At 34.7% G+C, this 24,300-nt stretch overlaps 1 protein-coding gene across 2 annotated transcripts in view; it reads right to left on the bottom strand.

Moving 5' to 3' along the window:
* Ascc3 (activating signal cointegrator 1 complex subunit 3) overlaps positions 1–24,300 on the bottom strand; it is a 234,598-nt gene that overhangs the window by 160,198 nt on the left and 50,100 nt on the right. For both annotated transcript variants that reach the window (XM_042679521.1, XM_042679520.1), the window contains exons 10-11: positions 24,027–24,167; positions 887–1,051 (exon numbers count right to left, since the gene is read on the bottom strand). In XM_042679521.1, coding sequence (XP_042535455.1) covers positions 887–1,051; positions 24,027–24,167 — 306 coding nt within the window. The remainder of the gene's footprint in view (positions 1–886; positions 1,052–24,026; positions 24,168–24,300) is intronic.

Below are 24,300 nucleotides of genomic sequence, written 5' to 3'. Positions count from 1 at the left end.
CTGTGCTACACAGGCACCGCAACTTGCTCGCTCAGGGAACAATAGCATCTTTTAAGCTTAACAGAGATATCTTAGAATGAGGCTTTACCTCATTCTTTTTAAAACCTACAAAGAATTTCATTGGATAGACAGTATGCATTAAGCCATTTCTTCTGTTGCGGAACATTTTGTTTCCAAAATATTGTGTTTTAAAGGGAGAACTTAATATTAGTTTCAATTAGTTTTGTCTTGGGAACCAAGTGGATATCATATATAAATTCACAGAAAAGATGACTGTTGTTATCTTTTTCTGCTATGTTTTCTGACAATGTTAGCAAGAGATATTTATAAAAACAAATAAAAGTAGCACTATACAATTGAAATTATGTGTGACCAGAAGTCTTTAAGAAGGTATACCTATAATATAGAAAAAGACAAAGACAGAGTGAGAGAGACAGAGACAGAGAGACAGAAAGAGAGGTTGAATATCCCTATCCTACAAATTGAAGTCCAATATGACACTGACCTCATGTGACAGGCTAATCAAGGTACACTGAAAATACAGCATAAAATTAACCTGTAGGTTGTATATCTAATATTGGAAAAGAAATAAAATTTTTGGCTAAAATATTAATTAAAGTTATATATGCTAGGCAATCACTTTAACTTTTGTTTAGTAGGAAAAATATAAAATATATTCAGATTTTTCATGGGCGGAGAGAAGAGAAATGGATCAAAACAATACATTTACCTACATTCTATTATATTTTAATTTTGCTAAATCAGTATGAGACTTGTTTTGCCACACAAGTTAAGAATAGAAGTTATTCTGTATTTATTTTGGTCAAAGAGTGAAATAAGATCAGCAAGAACTTATTCATGCCTAAAATAAGTAACTTCCCCTTACCTGCCGTAAAGTACGTGCCACTATGCTTTCTAATACTGGTCCTCTATCTTCATGCAGCAAATGCACCTCATCAAGTATAAGGAGCTTCACAATTTGAGAAAGCGCAACATCCCCAACACTCTTTCTTGTTACTACATCCCATTTTTCTGGTGTGGTTACAAGCATCTACAACATAAGAAAAGAAAATCAAATTAAAATGGGGAAAAAGCCATGTAGATCATTAAAATTTTAACTGTGTCATTACAAAATATCAATGTTGATTAACTAAAAACTGCTCAACACATTCCAGAATGACATATAATTTGCTGTGTACTACAATCAAAAACATCTTTCCCTAAACTAGTATTTCAGTAGTTAGTTACAGCTCCTAAATCTAGTTAGTAAATTATAATGTGAAATAAAAATTAACTTTTTTAACAAGCATCTTACCAGGTAAAAAAGATAAATAACTATCTTTTAAAGTAGCATGTACTGAGAATGGCCTCTATTTGAGGAGGGATAAAAGAAAATAAAAACAACAACCAAAACCCCTAAGATTTGGTCTAGGATTGTTATTACCGCTAACCCATTGGTACAAGATTTGTGAAAGTAGTACATGCAGAGCTTACAGTAAAAATGGATTCATTTAGTAGAGCACAACTGACACATTTAGCAAATAGTGGGTGGTTGGAGACCTAAGAATCCAGAGCAGTCATTAGGCCCAGGATATTCACAAAATCTGCACAGAAGCAGACCATTTGGCAAAAAACTGTGATTATAAAGCTTTCACTTTTTACAGAATCAATTGTTTTGATCCTCTAAAAATATACTGTGACAGAAGAGAATAGGATGTTTGGTGTCCTTTACTGCAGTGTTATATTAGGAAATGAGCCTATATATGGATACTCAAAGAATTCATGAGGTGACAAATCAAAACCAAAGGTTCTCCTAGTCAGTGTAACAGACAACAAAGATAAATGACCACCAGTAACTCAACTATGCTATGCCTTTGCAGGGGTTGTCTTCCACACAATTTTAATAATATTTCATATGTGTTTTGAAGTTATATATAGGGATAAATTCTTATTTTTTAGACTGTAAAAAGTGAATTAATTCTTAACAGATGTATAATCCAATTAAATCTACATGACCTGTTCAACTTTTAGAAATATTGTTGCTATAAAATATGAACAATGTAGAACTTAGCAGTTGTAGGTTAGTTAGCAGAAAGTAATGAAACAGGTTAAGCAATGAATGTCTAAGGTTTGAAATACTACAAATCCAAGTGACTTGATTAATTTAATAAAGCTAAAATGGCAATGTTAGTATCACATCAATTTTAACAGAAAAGATATGCTACTAGAAATATGCTAACCAGATGTATAATGAATTTTGAGATTTAAATAGTATGAAAAATCTGCAGTGCATTAACATCCACTTATTATATTACAATAATTTAAACTGAATTTCTACTTTAGTAATGACAGACGAAGATATACACACAAACATAACTTACTACCAAGCCTTTTTACTGACAGTCCTTAAAGCTCATGAATGTAATTACCCAAGAGGCTGAGATCTGAGAATCACAGTTTAAAGCTAGCCTAAGCAGTAAAGTCTGTGAGACTCTTATTTCTAATTATCTAGCAAAATGCCTGAAGTATGCCTGTAGCACAAGTGGTAAATTGAGTGAAAAGAAAAGGGAAAATGCCTAGGACCTAGGTCAAACTCCAGTATAGGCATAAAAATGACAACAACAACAACTACTACAAATTGTGATAAATACAAAGTATGGCTCTTTATCTTAGAACAGTCGACCAGAACTTTCTTACATTAAATGTTCAGAGAAAATAATGTGGCAACAACAAAAAAATTTTTCAGACATAAGAAAGCTTAGGAATCCTTTTGAGCATTTTTTTTTCTATATTTGCTTTCAGCACATTAAGAAGTAGTGTGTATTCATTTATATCACTATTTCACCACTTCAATTCTCTGAACTATAAAGTGCCTAGAAAATAAAGTGTCACATTTGCTTAATGAATTGGAACTCATGCAAGACATTTCCATCTGCTCTTATATTAGGGCATGGGTTAACTGTCAATATTTTTACTGTCAACTAAATTTCTTTCAGTACATGTATTTATTCCCTCAGCAGCATAAAAATCATTATTGAAACTATTCCAATTTTAGCCTGTCCACTAAGGAAATGGCATACTTAAATGATTATATACTATTGTATAAAAAATTTGTTGAATTCCATTTTAAAATGCTTATCAGTTTGACAGAAAAAGCAAAGGAGTTAAGACTGAACCAATTAATATGACCATTCATTTAAACAATATATCTAAACACTAACCTTGTACTTGTGCACAGTAAAATTAGAATTATTAGTTTTACATAAACATTGATGATTCATTGATCATTCTTTTTCTATGTATGAAGTATATTTCTTCTTCAGGAAAGGAAGAGAAAACCAGACATTTTAATCTGAATTTTTAGTTGTTTGCATAATCCAATAATTGGACAGGGCTACAAACCTTTTATCAAAACATACCAGAGAGGGAGAATTTCACTAAATGAAGAATGTCTTGCCTGAATCCAAGTATTCATAGACTAGTTCCAAATACAACTCTTTGAATTTTGAGCTAAGAATTATGAAAGAGATCACAAAGCTTCTTGCCAAATAATGCCTGTGAGAGGAATGAGTTGGACTGAGTATCTTACATTCTGTTCTTTTTCTCCCCAAGAATTAGCAGACTAAACGAATCTAACATGTCTTGAGAAACAGAATATGTAAAGATTTCAAGAGGCAGTAAGTGCTGTGGTTGCATTAGTCAGCCGGCAATTATAGGCAGATAAGCTCTAGTGTTAGAATACAGAGTGGAGGTTCAGGCATTCTGCATTTCCTGGTAGAAGTATATTGTTTCTAAATATAGTTTTATCAATACTTTTTACTGAACAAATAATTGCTGGAGATACAAAGATGAAAAAGGTGATTTATGTGCTAGAGTAGCTTGATAAAAACTGAACCAGAATGCGAAGAAAGAAATCAAAATAGTGTTTGGAGGGTGAGGGACAAAAGCAAAGGAGCAGCAGGGGTCACCGTGAGAGGACAGAATTGTTCTACATCTGTTAGGAACATGGAAAGATGAACACACTGGAGTTTCATTGTGTGTGTGTGTGTGTGTGTGTGTGTGTGTGTGTGTGTGTGTGTGTGTGTGTGTGTGTGTGTGTGTGTGTGTGTGTGTGTGTGTAGAAGAATACACCATTTAAAAAAAGTGTGTGTGTGTGTGTGTGTGTGTAGAAGAATACACCATTTAAAAAAGTACCTAAATCTTGGGGCGGGAAGATGGCTCAGTGGTAGAGCACTTGCCTTGCATGCCTGAGGCCCTAGGTTCGATTCTTCAGCACCACATAAGCAAAAAGATAAAAGCTGGAAGTGGCGCTGTGGCTCAAGTGGTAGAGTGCTAGCCTTGAGCTGAAGAGCTGAGGGACAGCGCCCAGGCCAAGAGTTCAGGCCCTACGACCAGACCAAAAAAAAAAAAAAGTACCTAAATCTGACAAGGCAGAGATCATTCCAATTTTCTGTAGTGACTACAATTATCTAATCAAGGTTTTAATCCTTAAAACCTTCCATTAGGGTTGGGAATGTGGCTTAAGTGGCAGGTTTGATTCCTCAGTACTACATAAACAGAAAAAGCTGGAGGTGACACTGTGGCTTAAGTGGTAGAGTGCTAGCCTTGACAAAGTTGCTCAGGGATAGTGCCCAGTCCCTGAGTTCAAGCCCCAGGACAAGCCAAAAAAAAAAAATCCACCAACTTCAATGAATTCATTAGATATAAAATATCCCCTATGTCGAAAAACAAACTTTACAACTTTGGTGGGGAGGGGGTGATGGGAAGAGATGGGAAGGGGAAACAAAAGAGGAGGCAACAATGCTTGATAAGAAATGTTCTCATTATCTTGCCCATGTAATTGTAACCCCTCTATATGGTATTTTCACAATAAAAAAAATCCCCTAAAGTTTTTTTCTATTGAATATGTATCTGACTTCAGTTACTGGGAAATGTTTGCATTCATTGAAAGTAGTTGGCAACATGTTTAATCTTGTTATATTTATTATGAAATTACACAAGACATTATACTATTTTTAGTTAAATTATTTCAGCTATTGAAATAATTTTTTGAAACAACTGGCTATAGATTAAAAGCTGATTTAAAATTTTAAATTAAAACTTGATAAATTTTAAAGATAAATCTACTTTCTTGACTGTAAAATATATAAAATTATTTTGAAATTTTTAGTATCTAGAATGTATTAGACAAAGATAATCATATGAATTGATCTATAAAAACAGAACGGTAAAACATAAAGTACAGATATTAAAATTCAACAGAATCAGCCAGGCCACAGCGGTTCATGCCTGTAATCCTAGCTACTCACGAGGCTGAGATCTAAGGATGGCAGTTCAAAGCCAGCCCAGGCAGGAAGACTCTTATCTCCAATAACCACTAGAAAACCAGAAGTGGTGCTGTGACTCAAGTGGTACAGCGCTAGTCTTGAGCTGAAGAGCGCAAGGACAGTGCCCAAGCCCAGAGTTCAAGCCTCCATGACCACCAAAAAAAAAAAAAAAAAAAAAATCAACAAAATCTTACTATAACACTGTTATTTTATATGCCATTAAGAAAGTAAAATAATTCATCAAATAAATTTCAAAAGGTATCTTGTAACTGTTGAATTTTAGTACATTTAATTAAAATTGTTTGTGACCTACTACCTATGCTAAAGAGCGACATTCATGAATACTTGTTCAATACAGTTTCTGCAGCTGAAAGGCAGCCTTGAACTGTAAATCACACTCTAATATTCTTAAGTGTACACCAGACAACAGCTCACTGGATTTAAGAAATTAACCTAACTCAAAAATACACAATCACATGCCTAGTCAACCAAAAAAATGTAGAAATAACATGAATGTTTTCATTAAAAGATTAAATCTAAAGTCACAAGGTTTTAGACCCCATAAATATACAGATAATTACTGTTATATTAACTTGTGATATACAAATGTTGGTTCTGATTGATACATCAGTTCTGTAATGAAATTCATTAGTTTATAGATTATATTGGCAACAAATTATACTTAGATACTTAGGACTCTACAACAAATCAGTTAGTTCCATCTACTTTCTGTTTTTTTTTTTTTTAATTTTTAGATTTCCTCAACTGCTCTGTCAAGGATGACAGATTTCAATTATACAATGAAAATACAAAAACTCACTGGAAAATCTTCCAGCACAAAAGTAGTGTCACATCACACAGCTGCAATTTGTAAACCTAGTATAAAGAAATAGATGTTGGTGAACATTTGTGGCCAAGGATGGCAGATTATAGTTTAAGTACAAAATGTCCCTCATATCTGATAAGCCTATGGTCCTCAGTTGGTGGCACTATTTTGGGAAGTAGTGGAAGCTGCAGGAGGTAGGGGCTTATTCTGAGGCCAAGTACTGGAACATGCCTTAGAAAGATGTCTTCCCACCTGCCCTTTCCTGCCTTTCTTCTCCTTTCTTCTTTCCAACATTATGAGGTGAGCACTTCTGTCCCACCAAACACTTTAACCATTAAGCCCAGAAACAATGGAGTCAGCCAAGTATAATTAAAGCCTCTAAAACGGTGAGCCAGAATAAATTTTTACTCCTTTCAGTATTTATCTCAGATACTTTTGTGACACACTTTAAAACTAACACACACAAGCTGCATCTTAAGTCTCTTTTGTTTTGAGAAATCCAGCTTTTTATACAGGGGTTCTGTCTACTAGACATTCATAGATTCTCCAGCCTCTCATCATGTAAACCAATCTAATAAATCTCTTATATTAAAACCAACTCTATAATGCCATTTTAGCTTAAATTTAATATGGTGTGTGTGTGTGTATATATATATATATATATGAAGGAAATCCTATATATACATATATGTAAACACATGCAAGTGTGTGTGTGTGTGTGTGTGTGTGTGTGTGTGTGTGTGTGTGTGTGTGTGCAGTTCAATAAGAAATCCTAAAACCTTTGAAGAAGTAGCACATATAATGCTGAGAATTAGTAGATAAAGCTCTCCTATTCAAGAATATTTTTTAGCCTGTAATCCTAACAATTCAGAATGCAAAGATTTGGAAAGATTGGGGTTTGAAGCTAATTCAAGCATAAAGTTCAAGACACCCCATCTTAACTTGTCATCCTAGCCATACAATAGTGTAAATAGGAAGATTATGATCCAGATCAGCCCTGGCACAAAAAAATGAGACCTTATTTGAGATATTACTAGAGAGAGCTGAAGGAGTAGCTCAAGTGAAAGAGGACCTGCTTGATCAAACCCAGCACTGAAACAAAACAAAAAAAGAGAAAAAAATACTTCCTAGATTAGATCTGTTTATACCTAGAGTAGCAGGATTCTTCTTAAAGTTTGATTAAAAACCTTTGCATCAATTCTATCATAATACTTTGTAAAGAACACAAGGCTGATTACCTGAAACTTAGAGAAAAATACAAAATTGTTTACATATGTGTGTACAATATATAGAAACCTTTGTCTCATCACTGTAACTGCTAGTCAATATAATATTCTAGAGTTTAATTCTGTTAAAGTCTCTTAGATTAAGTGTCTGCTACACCTTACAATGATGCCTCTTCACCTGCTAAACAAAGTTCTTTTTGACATGCAACTTACATGTAGCAACTTGTTCTGTGCTAATTTCTAATCTGTATAATTGGGATATAGTTCAGACATAATACATTCTCTGAAGTTATTGTAGTGTTTTTCAAATCTGATGGGGTTATGTGCTCTTTGAAAGGGAAAGTCCCTCACATATGATATTAAGTATTTGGCAGACAACACCATTGATCTGACACCTCTACAAAGCCAGTTTGTCCATCAATTTTTAGTCAAATAAAGCACTATAAAATGTCATTTTGTAATGCTAAAAAAACTATACCACAAAATAACGAACTAAATAAATACATGCTATGGGTTTTTACAAAAACAACTAAAAATAATACCAATTTCATCTCTTCAAACTAATTTCACACAATCAATATTAAGAAATACTTGTTCCAGAAGAATTTATCAAACATTTATTTGGGGTCTTTGGGAAAAATAGACAAGCACTCAATTCCAAGCCATAAGTAAAAGCTACTTCTTGTCAACAAATTAAGACAAGATAAAAACTGCTGAAGTTCATTTCAATTATAGAAATCAATGTTTTTGCAGGTACTTATTCTTTGGTTCTGTTTATTACAAGAGCCATTTAAAAAATTAATTTAAAAAAGAAGACAAGCCAGGCACCAGTGGCTCACACTTATAATCCTAGCTGCTAAGGAGGCTGAGATCTGAGAATCACAGTTTGAAGCCAGCCCAAGCAGAAAACTCTGAGACTCTTATCTTCAACAAACTACTTAGAAAAAGCCAGAAGTGATGCTGTGACTCAAGTGGTAGAGCACAAAGAGGCTCAGGGACAGTGCGCTGGCCCTGAGTTCTAGTCCCAGAACAGGCAAACAAACAAAAAGAAAAAAGAAAAAGAAGATAAGCAGGACATGTGACCCATTCAATCACAAGTTACCATGATCTCAGGAGAACCTGCTGCTAGGAGTTTTTTACTCACTCACTGTTCCCAGCCATGTATCTAGGATTAGGAAGGAAAAGAACTAGAACTTCAGAAGCTAATACTTTAAGAAAGAAAACAGAGAGAACTGTATATGGTACACTGTTAGGAAATACAATGGTGCAGCTCAAGCAGCTGCTGTCACCTCAGGGCCCAAACTACTCACACAGCACAAGTATGACTATGGCACTGAAACAGTGAAAATTAATCATTTCTCTGCAATTTCTACAATCTACCAAATTCAAAAGAGTAAAAAAGAAATCAAGCAGAAATTATTAGTTTTCTGTTTAAAAATAGCTGAACAGAAACAAACTCACACTAGAAAGAGGATTTAGAAAATGGTATTTAAAAAGGTTATGAAACAGGATACAGTAAAGCCAGGAGCACAATCATGTTCATTCATTGCAGAACTATGCACTATAGCCAAGGTAGAGACACTTCTCAATGAGTTGAGAAAATGTGGTACATGTACACAATGGAATTTTACTTATCTATTAGAAAAAAATGATACTGTACCATTTGTAAAGAATTGAAAGTCCTGGAAAAAATGTTAAAAGAAGTCAGGCCCAGAGAAACAATTATTGCATGTTTTCCCTCATAGGTGGAAGCTAGAATTAGCTTATAAACTTGTAACGGAAGGAATGGATTGGGAGAGATGGGTAACAATGTTGAAAGGGTAACAATGACCAAGATGCACGGTATTCATAAATTGCTTTGTTAAATGGCAACTTGTTCGTACAACTACTTAGCTTTTTTGTTTTTATTAAAAATGGAGAAAAGCAAATACATTCAAAGAATGTGCTAACATATTACATGTGATTAAGTATAAAATCCAAATCTAAGCTTTCTTGACACTCACTAGAAAAAGAAAAGCAGTCACATGATTTGATACAAAACAAATTCTCAATTTTAAAAAAAAGCTAAGGGGGAGAATACTTTCTTCTATAGGACATTATTCTCAGTTGAATGACAGAACATGAGAACATCTTCAACAAACTTTCAAGACAAATACACAATCGACCAGATGAGACACCCATCTAAAGTTCTTTTGGATAAAATCAGACTCATAATTATAAATGCTACTGCCTTGGAAGCAATTTTATTTAATTATTTTTGAAGTGAAAAAAATGACTAGCTACTTGGGAAGCTAAAATCTGAGGATCGAGGTTTAAAGGCAGCCTTGTAGGAAAGTCTGTGAGACTCTTATCTCCAATTAATTACAGAAAAAGCTGGAAGTGATGCTATGGTTCAAGAGGTAAAAAGCTAGCCTTGAGCAAAGGAGCTCAGGAACAGTGCCCCGGCCCAGAGTTCAAGCCTAAGAACAAGAAAGAAAGAAAGAAAGAAAGAAGGAAGGAAGGAAGGAAGGAAGGAAGGAAGGAAGGAAGGAAGGAAGGAAGGAAGGAAGGAAGGAAGGAAGGAAGGAAGGAAGGAAGGAAGGAAGGAAGGAAGAAAACAAAACAAAAGAAAAGCATGAAAGAAAAAAAGAATCCAAATCATAAGCAAAGATGTAAAATAAACATGTTCTGTTCTAACACTTTTTGTAAATACTGTGTAATATATTCTTCCAGATGAGAACCAAAAAAAATCCACAGTCATATGATTATCTTTTCAAAAACAATTACACAAATGTAACACAAGTACAATATCCTTATCTCATCACATGATACTTACCTTTTTTTTTTTTGGTCAGTCATGGGGCTTGAACTCTGGGACTGGGTGCTGTCCCTAGCTCTTTAGCTCAAGGCGAACACTCTACCCCTGAGCCATAGCGCCACTTCTGGTTTTCTGAGTGGTTTATTGGAGATAAGAGTCTCATGGATTTTCCTGCCCAGGTTGGCTTTGAACCGTGATCCTAAGATCTCAGCCTCTGAGTAGCTAGGATTACAGGCCACCGGTTCCCAGCTTTATCACATGATTCTTGATGAGGTCAAAGGCATTATTTTTCTAAAGGGACACTAAAGCTCTACGCTAAACTAGTAGAAAAACAAAAACAAAACATTACCTATCATATGCTAAGAGTAATACTACTAACAAATACGGACTTGTTTTTCTGTTTTTCTTACTGTCATTTAATTCCCAGGAAGAGCAGGAGTATGTGAGAAGGAGCATATTTAGAGTGGACAAATGCTTCCCAAGTGGTTCTGATATTACGGCTAAATTGGCTAAATTGGCTAAATCTGACAAATCTCCAGGATCCCAGGATTCTAATATCCATCCTTTGTGCTCTCTCTCTGTGTATATGTGTGTGTGTGTGTGTATATATATATATATATATATATATATATATATATTTAATTGTGAAAATAGCGAATAGAGGTGTTACAATTACATGGGCAAGATAAGGAGTACATTTCTTATCAAGCATTGTTGCCTCCTCCTTTGTTTCCCCTTCCCTCCCTTCCAATCGCTGCCCCCCCCTCCCCTCCCCGCCACCGCCAAAGTTGTAAAGTTCGTTTTTCAACAACATAACAACTTGTACTTGTACATCTCATTGTTGCAATGGGTCCATCTGCATCTCTATTTAAACGATTTGTTTTTTTCCCTTCCCCTCCACAAATTATATCAACATCAAATACAGTGAAAGCAGCGGTTATACTGTGGGGGAGGGACATACAAAGCAACAAAGAAATCATCTTATAAATATGTTAGAAACAATCGCATGAAAGAAAAAACATTTGAATACTTATCTTGGGGTTCATTCCCCCAACATCATCTTATCTGACCTTTTCTGCTTGACTCAGACATATACTAGTGATTGCAAATAAGGGAAACCATGGGACCTATGTTTCTTTGGGCCTGGCTTACTTCACTTAATGTAATTTTTCCAAGTCTTTCCATTTCCTAACAAATGGGGCAATGTCATTTTTTTTTGGGGGGGGGGGGGTCCGGTCATGGGGCCTGAACTCTGGGCCTGGGCGCTGTCCCTCAGCTCTTTTTTTTTTAGCTCAAGGCTAGCGCTCTACCACTTGAGCCACAGTGCCACTTCCGGCTTTTTTCTTTTTGCTTATGTGGTGCTGGGGAATTGAACCCAGGGCTTCATGCATGCAAGGCAAGCACTCTAAAACTGAGCCACCTCCCCAGTCCCGGCAATGTCATTTTTATCACACATTTCAGAATTCATTTAAGCAGATGACTTTCCAAAATAATTCCACAACACTATTTGTAATGTTGAGAGAGCTTAAGCTACACACTGTAGCCTTACATGCATAGGCTACTTTCATGAACTTTAACTCTTAATTTATAATGGAAAAATAGTTTGCATTTTAATTGGTATTGTGTTTGATTTTTAATGATGATTAATAACTTATGTTTTGAAAGTTTGTATTCTACTATGTGAAGGTTTTTAGAAGGAAATAAAATAGATCTCTGCATGCTAGGTAAAGTATTATGATTTTATAAAATGATATATAAATTTATTACTCTATATTCTTCACTCCTGAGCTTAAATGTTAAGGAGGCTTTTCCTAACCCCTAATTCCCAAGTAGTATTCCTTTGTCATAGCTTTCTGTGACATATCCATGTCCATGTTTTCTGCACACTTACTACACTGTATTGTTTGCTTAAACACTTTTCCTCCCCAGTGGTCCCCCAGGCAGAGAAAAGGCAAGGATAGCAACTGTCTTATAGGGTCCCACATTCACAAGACCATCATGTGGTTTGGCTCATACTCAAAAACTGTTGATCAATTATATTCTTTGCCAAATAATTATATTTTTTGTAAAAATTATTAATTATTCTTGTTTATGAGAAAAATGGAACAATGTGCTTCTATATTTAATTCTTATAGTCTACAATGTAGTTACCAAGTTTAAAAAGGTTATTTTAAAGCCGGGTGCTGGTGGCTCATGCCTATAATCCTAGTTACTCAGGAAGGTGAGATCTAAGGATAACGGTTCAAAACCAACCCAGACAGGAAAGTCTGTGAGACCAATAAACCACCAGAAATCTGGAAGTGGAGCTGTGGCTCCAATAAACCACCAGAAATATGGAAGTGGAGCTGTGGCTCAAGTGGTAGAGTGCTCACCTTGAGCTGAAGAGCTAAGGGACAGCACCCAGGCCTAGAGTTCAAGCCTCATGTCCCCTCCCCCTCCCCCACCACCACTCTCTCCCCCACAAAAAAAGGTTATTTTAAGACATCTTCACCTGTGGATTTTCAGAATTACCCAAGAAATATTTTCCTCCTATTCTACTGCTGAATACTTCCACCAAACTGAAAACTCTAAATGTATATAGCAGTAAAGAAATCCATATACTGAATCGTAGACAAAGGCGTTATACGCCCATTGGCCAGCCACTGGCACCAAAGTTTAGATATTATTCACCTTAGAATCAATAATGGTAGTGAAAGGTGAAAGCTTACTGGCTCCTCTTAGACCCAAGCTGAGAGACCTTAATTAACATGTTTTGCAGGAGAAGCAAAGCTGTATCTAGGCTCTTCCTAAAGAGAACAAATACAACTTGAATGGTTCATAATCAAGACTCAAACTTTTACGATGCTCCTGTCCCTCTACTTTCCATCACCATGTCCTTACTCTCCTTTCCAAGAACTTTTAACTTCTTTACTTCCCATAAGACAACTGAGATCTTCTCCCTTAATTTCTTCAAGACCAAGTAGAGGAGTGGGCAGTCCTATCAGTTTGGCTTCAAATTATATTTCTATGAATAGAATTTGTTAATACTCTACAAATGATATAGTTTTCTTCCGATATAAGATGAAAGCAATAGTCCCCACATATAGTAGAATTACAATGCAAATGAAACATGTTGACACACAAGAAACATTTGAAATAATGTCTGACATGTAAGTATCAATTGTGAATTCCAATATCCCCATCTTCATTTTGTCATCATCATCATCATCATCAGTATCATCAGTACCATCATATCTTCTTCCTGAGCATGTGCTAGGAACAATGCTAAGTGTAAGAGGTACAGTGATAAGGTAAGACAAAGGCTGGTAGCACTGACCTCATAGGGCTTACATTGTAGTGAAGTGAAATAGCTATGAACAGTCAAATAACTGTAAAATATAACATTTTATTTATGATAAGCTGCTCAGGGCAATCTAGTGTTACATAGTGCTGTAATAGAATAATACACCTAAACAGAAATTTTAAAGGTTTAATGAGCCAAGATGTAGGGGAAAACTGTAATAAGAGCATGTACAAAGAACATATGGAAGAAGAAATCTATAGGAGAAATTTCACACTCACAGTGTAGGCTGCAACAAAGAGAATGCTTTAAGCATTCTCTGTAAATTTGAGGTGAAGGGGGACAGAGAACACTCTGGTGTTCAAAAATTAGATTGTTTTTACTACTTAGTTGGAAGACTGAATGGTTATTATGTGTGCTCTTAATAAGACAGAACATAGAAGGAAAGAGAGGTGAAGCTGGTTGTTTTGCATTTCTAGCCATCCGTTGAGAAAATATTAGAGAAATAGACAGAACACTGGTACTCCAGTGAGAATGTTACTGAATTAAACATGGTAAGAAATGGCACGATACTGAGGATGGAAGGACATAGATGACTTTGGAGAAATATTTAAAAGATAAAATCAAAAGGAATTTGGTATTGGTTGATTAATTTTATTTGAATACAGTTAATCACTGTGAAACTTTCTAAGAGGTGATATACAAACATTCTGCAAAACGTATTCTCATGTGGCTGATATTGCACTTCTCTGTTACTAACTTTCTTGTTCAAGATAAGATAATCACAAATGAATTATTAAGAAATAAGAGAACTACAAATTATTCTCTAACAAAAATTTCTAACTGATTTGATAATATAATGGAAGAATATTAAAGCTGTTTGGCATCTTCATCTTTTCTAGGTCATTAATTGTCAAAACCTTTACTTATGTGTCAATCTGGTTTTTATAGGCTGAATCTTAATAGCAATAAGAACAGATAGATATAAAGGAACACTAAAAGCTGAGACCTACTACTTACTAACAATAATTAGCCTTTCGAAAATTTACATTTTTTTGCAGCTTTTATCAACTAAGAAGCAAAGAAAAACACAACTCTTTAAGTACTTTTCAGTTATAAAAGACCACAGTGATAGCCTATTTGTTACATGTTAATCCATGTCATAATTCTAAGGACAAAATAATTTTTTTCAAGATGATATTAATACTACTACCAGATATTAATATCTGGTAGTACGCATCTGTCTTATAATTTGCTGAAAAGATTCTTCAGAAATTTAATAAGTAATTAGGAGATCTAGGCTGACAATAATAGATACCTGACATTTATTCTTATTTTCATTTCACTGTGTATAAGAAAACGAGATTACTTTTTTTTTTTTTTGGGGGGGTCCAGTCGCAGGGTCTGAACTCTGGGCCTGGGCGCTGTCCCTCAGCTCTTCAGCTCAAGGCTAGCGCTCTGCCATTTGAGCCACAGCGCCACTTCCGGCTTTTTTCTTTTTGCTTATGTGGTGCTGAGGAATTGAACTCAGGGCCTCAGGCATGCAAGGCAAGCGCTCTACCACTGAGCCACCTTCCCAGCCCCAAAACAAGATTACTTTTATAAACACAATATACTATATTTTAATTTTCCAACAAAGGCTCACTAACTTTTTACAAAGAAACCAGAAAATATAAGTTCTATTGATTTCTTTTTTTCTCTCCCACTGACTTATTTCATTAACATGAAAAATTTTGGAAAAAGGCCCTTGAATTAATTTAAAAATAAATTTTCCACAAGGCACTTTGGTTTATGTTTATAATCCTAGTTACTCAGGAGGTTGAGATCTGAGAATCACAATTTTAAGCCAGCCTAGGTAGAAAAAGTCTATGAGACTTTTATTTCTAATTAATCAGAAAACAACAACAAAACAGAAGAAGAAGCATAGTTTAAGTGATAGTGCACAAGCCTTGAGCAATAAAAAAACAAAAGAAAAGCATGAAACTTGAAATGCCAATACTGGAATTAAAAAAAAATATATTCTGATGACTTTCCTACTTTTCTTAAAACCCATATGAAAACAATCATATTCTAGAATAAAGCCTAACATAATGTTAATATAAAACAAAGCCAAATAAAAAAGAAGCCATTATAGATTGACTACCACTCCCCTAATACTAAGAGCTTTCTTTTTTTTTTTTTTGGTCAGCCATGGGGCTTGAACTCTGGGACTGGGCGCTATCCCTCAGCTCTTCAGCTCAAGGCTAGCGCTCTACCACTTGAGCTACGGCGCCACTTCCCTAAGAGCTTTCTTTTACGAAAGAATACTCATCAAATAGGCAGTGCTGTTAATTTTTTAAGTAGGATCAATGATAATTAAAAATCTTTAATGTAAAATATCTCTAAGAGCACCAAATAATAATTTGTCTCCATTTGCCCAATTTTTATGCATTATAAATTATATTTCTGTTCAGTCTTCCAATGCCAAGTATATTGAGAACAAAGATTTAAAATTTATGAGTGGATTTTTACTGAAAGTATTTTAATATATAAACAACTATTGAACCCTGAAAAAATTAAAATGGATAAGATTCCATTATTACTGTAAGTAACTTGCAATTCATATAGTAATACAGAAAACAAACATTCTTCAAAATAGAACTTTCTCTTTTTTTTTTTTTGGTTGGTCATGTGGCTTGAACTCTGTGCATGGGCGCTCTCCCTCAGCTCTTCAGTTCAAGGTGAGCGCTCTACAGCTTGAGCCACAGCACCACTTCCCCTTTTTTTTTTTCTGGTGGTTAATTGGAGATCTCACAGACTTTTCTGCCCAGGCTGGCTTTGAACCGTGATCCTCAGATCTCAGCCTCCTCAGTAGCTAGGATTACAGGTGTGAGCCACTGGCACCAGTTAGAACTTATTTCTTAATAGTAGGTTTTTCCATACTGGAAATGGTTATCCTACCTAATTACATATTTCCTAAGAAAATATTAAAAGTAGCTGGGCACTGGCTCACATTTGTAATCCTAGCTATCCAGGAGGCTGGGATCTGAGGATCATGGTTCAAAGCCAGCCCTGGCAGAAAAAGTCAGTGAGACTCTTATCTTCAATTAACCACCAGAAAACTGGAAGTGGTGTTGTGGCTCAAGTGGTAGAGTGCTAGCCTTGAGTTGAAGAGCTCAGGTACAGCGCTCAGGCCAGAGTTCAGGCCCCACGACTGAAAAAAAAAATTAAAAGCGAAAAACTTCTAATTCATTATGCATTAATATGTGATTAGGCCTTTCTAAACTAATCATTCCTCTTCGATGTCACCAACTTATACATATCAGATTTTATTTTGAAATTTTAGATCTCTCTCAATAATAAAAAGACTTAAAAACTTTGTTTGTTATTACATGTTTAATTACATAAGATTAGAAATGCAAATAGAAAAAAAGAATGTTTACATTAACAAAAGCCTGAAAAATAATTTCTGCTACCAAAAATACATTGTGCAGTTCTTTAAAACATTAAATATTAAAGAAATTCCATAAAGATATTAAAAATATTTTTGTTGTCATTTATTCTAACTGAAAACAATCTTAGGAGAAGCATTGCTCAGGAGGTAGAGCATCTACCTAGCAAGCACAAAACCCTCTGAATTATTCAACCTCCAAAACAAATTCCAAAGTTATATATCCAAGACTTGAGAAACAAGAATAATGTCCCGCTATCTTCAACCGAAACAGGCAGAAAAAAAAAACCAATAACCAGAAACCTAGATAAAAGGAAGGACAATATTGGACCTCACAGCAAATGCTGTGCGTGGACATGCAGCTGCTGTCAAGGCAGGAGAAATCGTTAGTTTTTAACTGGTGTTTTCACTAAGGCTCAAAGGAACACTCTGAAATGTAAGAAACGCAGTGAGTATCAGCATTCTTCATAAGAAATAAATTTAGGTGAAAAGTTTGAAATTAATAGTTGATGTAGAATAAAAAAATGAAAACTTAGATAGGACTTCTTTGCTTGTTTTGTTTTGCTTGTTTTTGTTTTTAGTGTTGGTCCTCCAGCTTGAACTGTCCAGGCTTTTCTTTTTGCTCAAGGAGAGGGCTCTACCTGTTCATCCACAGCCCTACTTCCAATTTTTATTGGTGGTTAATTACAGGTAAGAGTCACAGACTTTCCTGCCTGAGCTGACATTTAACCACAGTCCTTAGATCTCAACCTGAGTAGCCAGGATCACAGGTGTGAATCACTGGCGCCTGGCTTAAATGGAATACACACACACACACACACACACACACACACACACACACACACACACATGTATATATGTATGTATGTATGTATATTAAAAATACTGTACAGAGGGGTTACAAAACCATGAGCAAGGTAATGAGTACATTTCCTATCAAGCATTATTACCTCCTCCTTTGTTTTTCCCCTACCATCCCTTCCCTCCCATCTCCACAACTACACTACCCCGGCCCCCCACCTAAGTTGTAAAGTTCATTTTTCAACACAGTGTCTTGTGTATCTCATTGTTACAATGGGTCAACCTGTATCCCTATTTAGGCATTTTGTTTTTTCCCTTCCCCTCTCCAAATTAGAGAAGTGTATATACAAGATGCAGGGCACCGACATCAAATACAGTGAAAACAGGGGTTATACTGTAGGGGAGTAAGCCAGGTCCAAAGAAACATAGGTCCCAGGGTTTCCCTTATTTGCAATAACTAGTATATGTCTGGGACAAGCAGAAAAAGTCAAAAGCTATGTATATGACCAGATAAGATGATGTTAAATGAAATGAACCCCAAGATAGGGACACAAGTGGTTTTTTGTTTTTGCTATTGTTTCTAACATATTTATAATGTACTATGTGATTTTTTTTTTGTTTCGTTGTATGTTCCTCCCTCATGGTTACCCCTGTTTTCACTGTATTTGATGTCAGTGAGTGCCCTGCATCTTGTATATACACTTAAATGGAAGTTTTAATTAAAGAAAAACAAGCGTTTTTCAAAGTTCCAAAATATTGCCTTTTAACAGAACATCAAGAAGATATTGTCTATATGGTTATTTCTTCTGACAGTAAACTTTAAAATTATATAATCTATCTTGTAAAAGGAAACTTTACATTCAAACCTCAATAAAATCCTAATTGCTGCAAGACATGACTGTCCCTAGTGAACTACAAAGTGAACCCTATCTCCTATTATATTTATACAAATTCTTAACAAGCTAGGTAGTTCAACTTAATTCAATAAGCAATAAAGAACCAATGAAAGTTTATGAGCAAGGGAATAATACGATCAGAGAAGCATGACAGAAAATTTACAAAGGAGACTAATCTCTCCCCATATCTAAAATTAAAGATATATTATCCATACTGAGAAAGTTAAAGAATAATAAAAAGGAAAATTAAATTTAAGATATTTAATATAATTGGCTTTAATTTTTATTAAACTTTTATTTTCCTAGAGCTTGTTTAGAACAAATATTTAAGAGTTATTAAAAATGAACAGTTGTAAAAAGTATGGAGAGCATGAAATTCAAACTTCAATAATAAAAGTTGAATATATATTTATTTCCATGTTTGCGATTATTTCTGCTTTCTGTTCTATATGGTACAATCTCAAAAGCTGTAACAGCGGCAGTCTATTAACTTGTGAGAATATATGAAAATGAACAAGGGCAAGGTAAAAAGTCAGTAAACACAGCTTCAGTTCCACCAAAATTAAATGGAATTAGGGATATACTAGAAGAGAATAATGAGCAAGCACAAGACTCCATTTATAAAAGCTTACTAAGTCTAAGAACAAGTACTCTGCCCTCAGAGAGTCAACAAACACTAACAAACTGGATACGATATATCTAACAAAATACAAATGGGGGGGCACAGACATTAATCAACTTTTTAAAAATAAGTAAACAAAATGTTCACAAAACAAGACCACACTAAAACTACCAGCACGGCTGTGTTTATTGCAGCATTATTTACCATAGCTAAGATATGGAACCAACCCAGATGCCCCTCAGTAGATGAATGGATCAAGAAAATGTGGTATATATACACAATGGAATTCTATGCCTCCATCAGAAAGAATGACATTGCCCCATTTGTTAGGAAATGGAAAGACTTGGAAAAAATTATATTAAGTGAAGTAAGCCAGGCCCAAAGAAACATAGATCCCATGGTTTCCCTTATTTGCAATATCTAGTATATGTCTGAGTCAAGCAGAAAAGGTCAGATAAGTTGATGTTAGGGAAATGAACCCTAACAGGTGTATTCAAATGTTTTTTTCTTTCATGCGATTGTTTCTAACACATTTATAAGATGATTTCTTTGTTGCTTTGTATGTCCCTCCCCCACGGTATAACCCCTGCTTCCACTGTATTTGATGTTAGTATAATTTGTGGAGGAGAAGGGAAAAAAAACAAATCATTTAACTAGGGATACAGGTGAACCCATTGCAACAGTGAGATGTAAAGTCCTTATGTTGATAAACGAACTTTACAACTTTGGTGGGAGGTGGGGAGAAGATCAGGTGAGGTGAGGGGGTAGTATGGGAAGGGATGAGAAGGGGAAACAAAGAGGAGGCAACAATGCTTGATAAGAAATGTACTGGTTATCTTGCCCATGTAATTGTAACTCCTTTGTACAGTATTCTCACAATAAAAAAAAAAAAAAAGGAAAAAGGAGGAGTGATTTTTCTTATAATAAAAAAGAAAGATTTTGGTAAATTTTGCTTTCTGTATTTGTAAATACAGATATAGGGCTTTTGTGAGGTTAAAAGAAGGAAACATATGTTCATTTAGCAGATGTGCAGGATCCTGGCAACCAGTGTCATTTTACTTGTTTTCATACAGATAATCTGCCATTCTCTTCGTAACATTCAGCAATCAAAATTTTATTTTATAGTGACCAAGATTTATAGGTCTACATAAGAATCAAAAGAAGGGCTGGGAAGGTGGCTCAGTGGTAGAGTGCATGCCTTGCATGCATGAGGTCCTGAGTTCAATTCTTTGGCACCACATAAGCAGAAAAAGCTGGAAGTGGCTCTATGGCTCAAGTGATAGAGTGTTATCCTTGCGCTGAAGAGCTGAGGGACAGTGCCTAGGCCCAGAGTTCAGGCCCCACGACCAACCCCTACCCTACCCCTCCAAAAAAAGAATCAAAAGAAAAGACTTTGGGCACAAAGGATTCTTTTATTAATATAAATGTGAGTGTTGCAGGACACTATATAGGCAAGAGAAATATAAAATATACACAGAGTCTCAAACAGGTTTTCAATAATAAGTAAGATCTGGACAAATGTCAATGGATAAAGGAAAATAATATGAAAAGAAAAAAATGTATGAGGAAACTTACTCAATAACAATGTTCATTTCAGAAAAATGTTATTTTACTAATTAATGTAATTTCAGAAAAAGCAAAAAGTTTTAAATTCCTGTACATATATTGTGAGTTCAGTTGATACAGAAAGCTCTTAGTCAGCCTTGTATTACCACCAGTTATATATAAATCATTGTGAGATCTGCTGAATGTTTGCCTGCCCTTAATTGTGTAAAATTATGCCTCCCACAAAACAAATGGTGCCCCAAAGCAAGGCAAAAGTTAATGTGCTTAATTTAAATGATAAAGTGAAAATTTCAGATTTGTTGAAAAGGCAGCATATGTTTAGCAATAGTTGGGAGATTTTTATGGGGAAAATGAATCAAGCATCTGCAGAGCAGCACTGACTACTATAGATTCTGAGCATCTGTGATTTTTCTTCAATGGAGGGTTCACTGGAACCATGTGTCTACAGATAGCGGTGTATCTACAGTACAAGGTAAGGAGCTTCTCTCTATAGTTTTGGTCTCAATATATTTTGGCTGTGGAATTCTTTGCACATTTTTTTAAAACAATATAAGAATACAAAGCTCTCACTCCCTATGTACTATCTGAAAAAGCTCCATTGCATATTCGTATAAAAGCCCTACTGTATTCTTGTAAGAGAACTGAAAGAAAATAATACGATAACATTCTTATAAGAAAGCAGTTTTAAATGTTGTAGAACCCTTTGAATTCATTTAAGGAAATTCTGGACATATTAGACCAATTTCAAGAGCTGCAGCTATAGGGAATGAGAACAACAAATTGATAGTATGTTTTCTTTTTTCCTTTTTCAATTAGTGTCTTAATGTTGTTCCGGAAGAATAAGTAGGGGGATGCAACAGAACAATGGACATGGAACAGAAGGGACAGAATGTTCATGCTACATTAACTTACTATTCTAGAGTGGCTTCAATTTTATGAAATTTTATTTTGAATATTTTGTTAAGTGCCAATTTTAATTTAATACATATTCCCCACTCCTACCCCCCCTCCTCACCCCCTGCCCGGTGTCCAGTACTGAAGCTTGAACTCAGAGCCAGGTGCTTTTCCTGAGATTTTAGTCACTCAAAACTAGGCTCTACCACTAAAGCCACAGCTCCACTTCCAGCTGTTTTGGTGGTTAATTGGAGATAAAGAGTCTCATGGATTTTTAACAAAAGAAAAGAAAGGGGCATTTTGCACTTAATTACAGTAAATATAACTATTGATTTTTGAGAAAAACAAATTCAGAATAAGATTCTATGAAGACTTGGTGAGAAAAGATGCATTTGCAGTAGGTTTTAAAGGACAGTTATATTTTAAAATACACTTCCTGAATATACTAGTAAAAGAAAATGAAAATGAATGCTTCTAGATTATAGTACTTATAAATTCACTAATAGCAGAAGAACAAAGTGATGGTATGAACCTCTATTCATAGAACTTTAATTTCTCCCTAATCTTTTTGTTATATTAAAAATAAATCCTGCAATGAACATGCTTATATATGTAAATCCTATGATCTGATTTTTTTTCAAGAAGGCCTATAAAAGGAAAATTTGAGAATAACTAGTAAAATTAATGTAAGCATGTGGGTTATATGACACTATTCCTATTAACTCTAAAATATATTTAATTGAAACCTTTCTTTGCATCTTCATCATGTTTCAGATAACTTGACATAATTAAACAATGCTATTCTCCTGCTAAAACCTGTGTAACTGTGCTTGTCCTATGCCAGCTCTGGCTGCTACTATCACAAAACACCATGGCACAGTAGGCTTAAATAAGACATATATTTCTCACAGATAGAGGCTGAAAAATATAGAATCACAGTGCAAACATTCAGTGTATCATGCCTTTTGGCTTTCTTGCTTCTACATAGCCACCTTCTTACTATATGCTAACAAGGACATTTTCTCGGTGGTGGGATGAACTGGAAATGGAGACAAAGAAGTAATGGAGAAAGGAAGAGAGAAAGACATAGAAAGGGCAAGGGGGAGGAGGATATCATCTGCTTTTTCTAAAAGTAATTAATGCCATCACAAAGATCTCATCCTTCTGATCTAATCTAAAATTACCATTAAAATCACACTTCCAAATAATATTATATTGTGGATTAGGGTTTCAACACATGAATTGTGGGGAGGGGGTTATCAACATTCAGCCTGTGTGACTTTATTTTGGAAAAGAGCCCTTACATTTAAATTATGATAAGGTTTTAAATTAGGTTAAGGCTCCTACGCTAATCATTTAATGACTACTAATCTTAGAAGAAAAGAATAAAGGGAAATAAAGATAGACAGACACACACACATGGTCAAGCTAATTTGTCGTAAAGGAATTGTTAGAAAAGCAGGGATTGCAGTGAAGGGTATAGACATCATCCATTAGCAGCTAAGAAACAAGGAGATTTCCAGAAGAAATACAATGTCAACATCACAACTGCAGCATTCTAAACTCCAAACCTGTAACATTTAAGACTTTTGTTTTAAGATATCAAGTTTGTGGGGCTTTTCCTAGTCAGACCTAGAAAAGCAGTTCACTAGCCACTCACCTTTAAGTCAGTGGTCATACTTTACTACAAAAGTTGTATCATATTTTCTACACCAAATTCTAATGAATTATTCCATTAATATTTGTTCACCACTATTTAATTTCTAAATATCACCTTACTTACATATTGCTTCCATTAATTGATAATAATTTGATTGTAGTGCTAATACACTTTTTCCTACTTAGTCATAATGTAAGATCTCTGAAGGCAGGAATTATATGTGTCTCTATTGTTATTCATTTTATCTAGTATATAGTGCCAAATACAGTACATAATTTTTTTAAGTTCTCAGTTGATAAAGAATGATTTAAACCTTATATTTATTTCTTCCTTCTGTTAAAATATTCTTATACAGTAGTTTAGGATATTAGTGGAATTATTTCAAGATCTACATATTATCTACTCCTAAAATTCAACTACTATCTTTATTCCTATTCCCTCTGTCTTAAAACAACATTAACTGTAAACAGAGTTTAAATGTATGCTTGGATCCTAAAATTATTCAAAATCAGTGAAGCATCACAGAAATCTGAAAAGATAACATAAAAGAAAGTACCAGCAGAGAGGTAATATAGTTACAAATAAAAAAGGAAATTATATTATGTTTGTATATGATACTTTCACAAGATGTAAAATCTAGTAATTTTCATAATTACTTATAAAAAGCCAAAATATTCAATAAAAATACATGAATAACATACCTGAGTTCGTAAAATTTCATTTTTTGACAATTGCATATCACCAGTTAATTCTTTCACCATGATGCCCAGTGGTTCTAGACGTTTGCTGAAGTAATTTGTCATTTCAGCTGCCAAGGCTTTCATTGGAGCAACATATACAATCTGTGCCAAAGGAATACTGGCTTGATGAATGAGCAAACACTACAATGTCATTTGTTTCAAAGTAGCCAATAAAAGTCATAACTGGTTGTGAAATACGTCTTTCTAGATATTTTCTGTGAATAATGTTAATGAT

This window comes from Dipodomys spectabilis, unplaced genomic scaffold (genome assembly GCF_019054845.1).
Source record: "Dipodomys spectabilis isolate Male_0828 unplaced genomic scaffold, ASM1905484v1 ptg000053l, whole genome shotgun sequence".
Lineage (NCBI taxonomy): Eukaryota > Metazoa > Chordata > Mammalia > Rodentia > Heteromyidae > Dipodomys > Dipodomys spectabilis.
Note: the sequence above shows the minus strand (reverse complement) of the source record. Positions and strands in the feature narration are given on the sequence as shown.